Consider the following 3,257-nt stretch of genomic DNA (forward strand, 5'->3'; position numbering starts at 1 on the left):
GGAAAACTGCCTGGTGACAAGATCATCATATGAGGAGTCGGATCAGATCGAGGTCAAGAAACCAACCAAGGAACGAGGATGAAGGACAACCAGGATGACGTCAGATCATTTGCATGACTCTTATGATAAATTCTTTCTGCACTGACTTCTCTGTGATAGGGCTTCAGAAAGAGATGGAATCCAGAGCTCTGTATTGCTTTTCCAGAATATTTTGCCTTAAATATTGATTGTAATAAATATCTCAAAAGACAGATTTGTCTTTGACCATTCTTCATAAAAGAACATGCAAGGACCGGTTTTGTCCTAACACCGGTCTGGATTACTCTACATCGGTAAACACTCTAACACTGAGTACAGAGATAATTACATCATGGCTGCATTCCACGCCAGGCCCTGCCTTGCTGCCACACCTAATGAGGCAGGCAGGGTCACACCTGTAGCAGGTGTGCAATGTGTGATGTCAGTAAAATTTATTAAAGAAGGGTTCACCCTGTTCCCAGTGCTCCTCTGCCCCTTTTCTCAGAAACACCCTGTCATCAGGACAAGAAGCAGGTTTCCACCAAACGTGGCCCAAATTATTAACGTATGTTTCCATCCACAACTGTCGTGTAAACAGTAGGAGCAGGCTCATCGGAGCTAAACTGTAGCTGGAGCAGAGTCTCCAGCAAAAGGTTCAACATGACATCATAAAGAAAAGCTCATCCCTGTTTGTCTGCACCTGATGAGGTTGTTCTGCAGCACTTTATTAAAATGTAAATGCACAGACTGTCATGGGTGCCACTGTTCTGATGTGTGTGTCTGTACCAGCGTTGTTGATGAGCAGATCCAGCCTGGACTCGGTTTTCAGGAACGTTTCAGCAAAGCAGCGGATGGACTTGAGACTGGCCAGATCCAGCTCCATGTAGAGCACATCAGTGCTTCCTGTCTCCTGGAAAATAAGCCCACCGTCAGGTCAAAGGTCAAAGTGTTTATTTGTCATATGCACAGTTAGGAAACGTGTCTCCCTGTACAATGGACGAAGGTGAAGGCAGCACTGAAGCATTAATCACCAAGACTGAGTCGGACAGAAATAAAACATCAGTGATTAAGGCATTATAGTGAGAAAACCAAACTTTGCCTGCCGCCACTCCGACTCCTTGCAGTAACCCTCGGCTCATTTCACAGTTTATACTTCAACTGGTCTGAGTTTCTACTCTGTAGCTAACACTTCAGTTGCTTACATACAACTGACTGCACTAAGTCACACTTCAGCTCCTTTCAGTGCTCACATTTGTACTGAAGGTTCAGCTCCTCTCTGTGCACACTGGCTCATTTCTCCACTTTCATTGCTTTTACTTGAAATAGCGGTCAGTGTTTACACTGAAACCGTTTCAGAGAAGTGCTGATTCAACTGTACGAGTCGTACTGCGTTCTACAGAGAGCTGGTTCTGTCGTTCAGCTTCAGTGATACAACTGAGGTGGATAAAGTAACAGATCAATAAAACAGGTTCCAACTAAAACAGTCTGAACATCATCGCCTTCGTGGAGGAGGATTTAGTGCCAAACCGCTGGGCCAGACTGACTCAGTCTGAGACAGGGGTCCCTAAGAAACTGACCGCTGAGCTGACTTGGTCTCGTCCAAATCTTCTTCGTGCTTGTAGTGTCCAAGTCTGTCGGTGGCCCAAATTAAATCAAATCACTACAATTCCAATGATCATTTATTAATACAATATCATATCAATAGGCGGGATAGAGATCACCTTCTCTGCAGAGAACTGAATAAGAGAATTATCAGAGGAGTCAGTCAGTCCTCTCTCGGCCGGCTCCTTGCTTGCTTCAATACAGCATAACGCACTACTTTTTAACCGTACACTCCCTGTACACTCATCGTGTTGTTTTGGCCAAATTGTCAGTTTCCTGGCAAGTTCCTCTTTCCGAGGTCAGTTTGTACTGACCTGGCAAGTCTCTCCCTTTTTAAGGTAAGAACTTGAGGATGAGCACACAATTTACACAAAGCTGACAAAGTACTTGCAGAAGCTATGTAAGCATTTTTAACTCGCACTGTGACCCAGATACCCATGTACTGTCTGTGTGTAATCTACACTCCTATCATACTCCATTATTAAATATATACTAAATAACTTGTTTTGTTCTAACCAGTACATGCTCTTCCTCACCTGTTGTATGTCTGCGATGGCGGCCTGGGCCTTGTCCCTGTTTCTGCAGGCCAGGATCACCCTGGCCCCCTTCCTGGCCAGGTGCAGAGCTGTGGCTTTACCGATACCTGTGTTCCCTCCTGCAGCCAGTAGAGGAAGAGGATCTTTTACTTTACAGCAGCAGCAGCAGCAGCCTGTTTCTACTGTTCCAGGCTCTGACCAGTTGTTTAAAAGTGTCCATTCAGACACAAACTGTTTTACTCCATGGCAGCTGGCAGTTTCTTTACAAACAGCATCAGGTCATTTTTTAGTTCAAACACTGGTTCAGTCATGTCTGGCTGTGCAGCTACAGCGGCTCATACAAACATTCAGAGCAGAGTCTCAAGTGAAAAAACTCAAAATCCAAATTGACAGCCAATCTGCAAATACAGTATCATATGGGCACTGCTCATGAGAAAGATGTTTGTACGTGCACAGCAGTGGAAGCAGTACTCAGATCTTCTTCTGAAGTAGAAATACCACAGTAGCAATACTCGGTTACAAGTCCTGCATTTAAAACGTTAACTACAAAATTATCAGTATCCAAGAATACTTGAAGTAACAGTAGTCATTAAGCAGAATGGCCCACTTCACGTGAATGTCTATGTCAGTAGAGTCTGATGATTCTACTGTTTTGGTTGATTCCTCTGATTCTGAAGCGGAAGTGAAGACATGGAATACATGTAGTGCAGTAAGAAATACAGGAGTATGAGGTACCGATACCGCAGTAGAGTACTGCTGACTCACCTGTGATAATGACGGTCTTCCCACCCATCGCTGCGTTTCCTTTACACTTGGACCTCTTGAACAGGGTCTTCGTGAGGAGCACATAGACCCCCAGAAGCACCGCGGCCAGAATCAGCAGCTGAACCATGGTTTACAACACACGTCTGATCCTCCGGAGAATCGCTGGGCGATTCACCTGCTGAGGTGATTTTTACACGTTCAGGGACTCACGTGGTACAGCGGCGCCACCTGCCCGAGCTGGGCAGGTGAATCACAGCCCGTCCGGTCCGACCGGTTCCTCCGACGCTTCTCAGCTCTGACGTCGAACTGATACGTGCCCGTTTTTACCTTTCACCT

General features: G+C 45.6%; 1 protein-coding gene across 1 annotated transcript in view; it reads right to left on the minus strand.

The window, feature by feature from the left end:
* The window catches only part of LOC109951725 (dehydrogenase/reductase SDR family member 13-like), a 4,763-nt gene extending 1,517 nt beyond the window's left edge, over positions 1-3,246 (minus strand). Inside the window, exons 1-3 of the mRNA XM_020586382.1 lie at positions 2,922-3,246; positions 2,157-2,275; positions 805-928 (exon numbers count right to left, since the gene is read on the minus strand). Coding sequence (XP_020442038.1) covers positions 805-928; positions 2,157-2,275; positions 2,922-3,048 — 370 coding nt within the window. The 5' untranslated portion in view covers positions 3,049-3,246. The remainder of the gene's footprint in view (positions 1-804; positions 929-2,156; positions 2,276-2,921) is intronic.
* Between the last annotated feature and the right edge of the window lie 11 nt (positions 3,247-3,257).

Source organism: Monopterus albus, unplaced genomic scaffold, assembly GCF_001952655.1.
Source record: "Monopterus albus unplaced genomic scaffold, M_albus_1.0 scaffold403.1, whole genome shotgun sequence".
Lineage (NCBI taxonomy): Eukaryota > Metazoa > Chordata > Actinopteri > Synbranchiformes > Synbranchidae > Monopterus > Monopterus albus.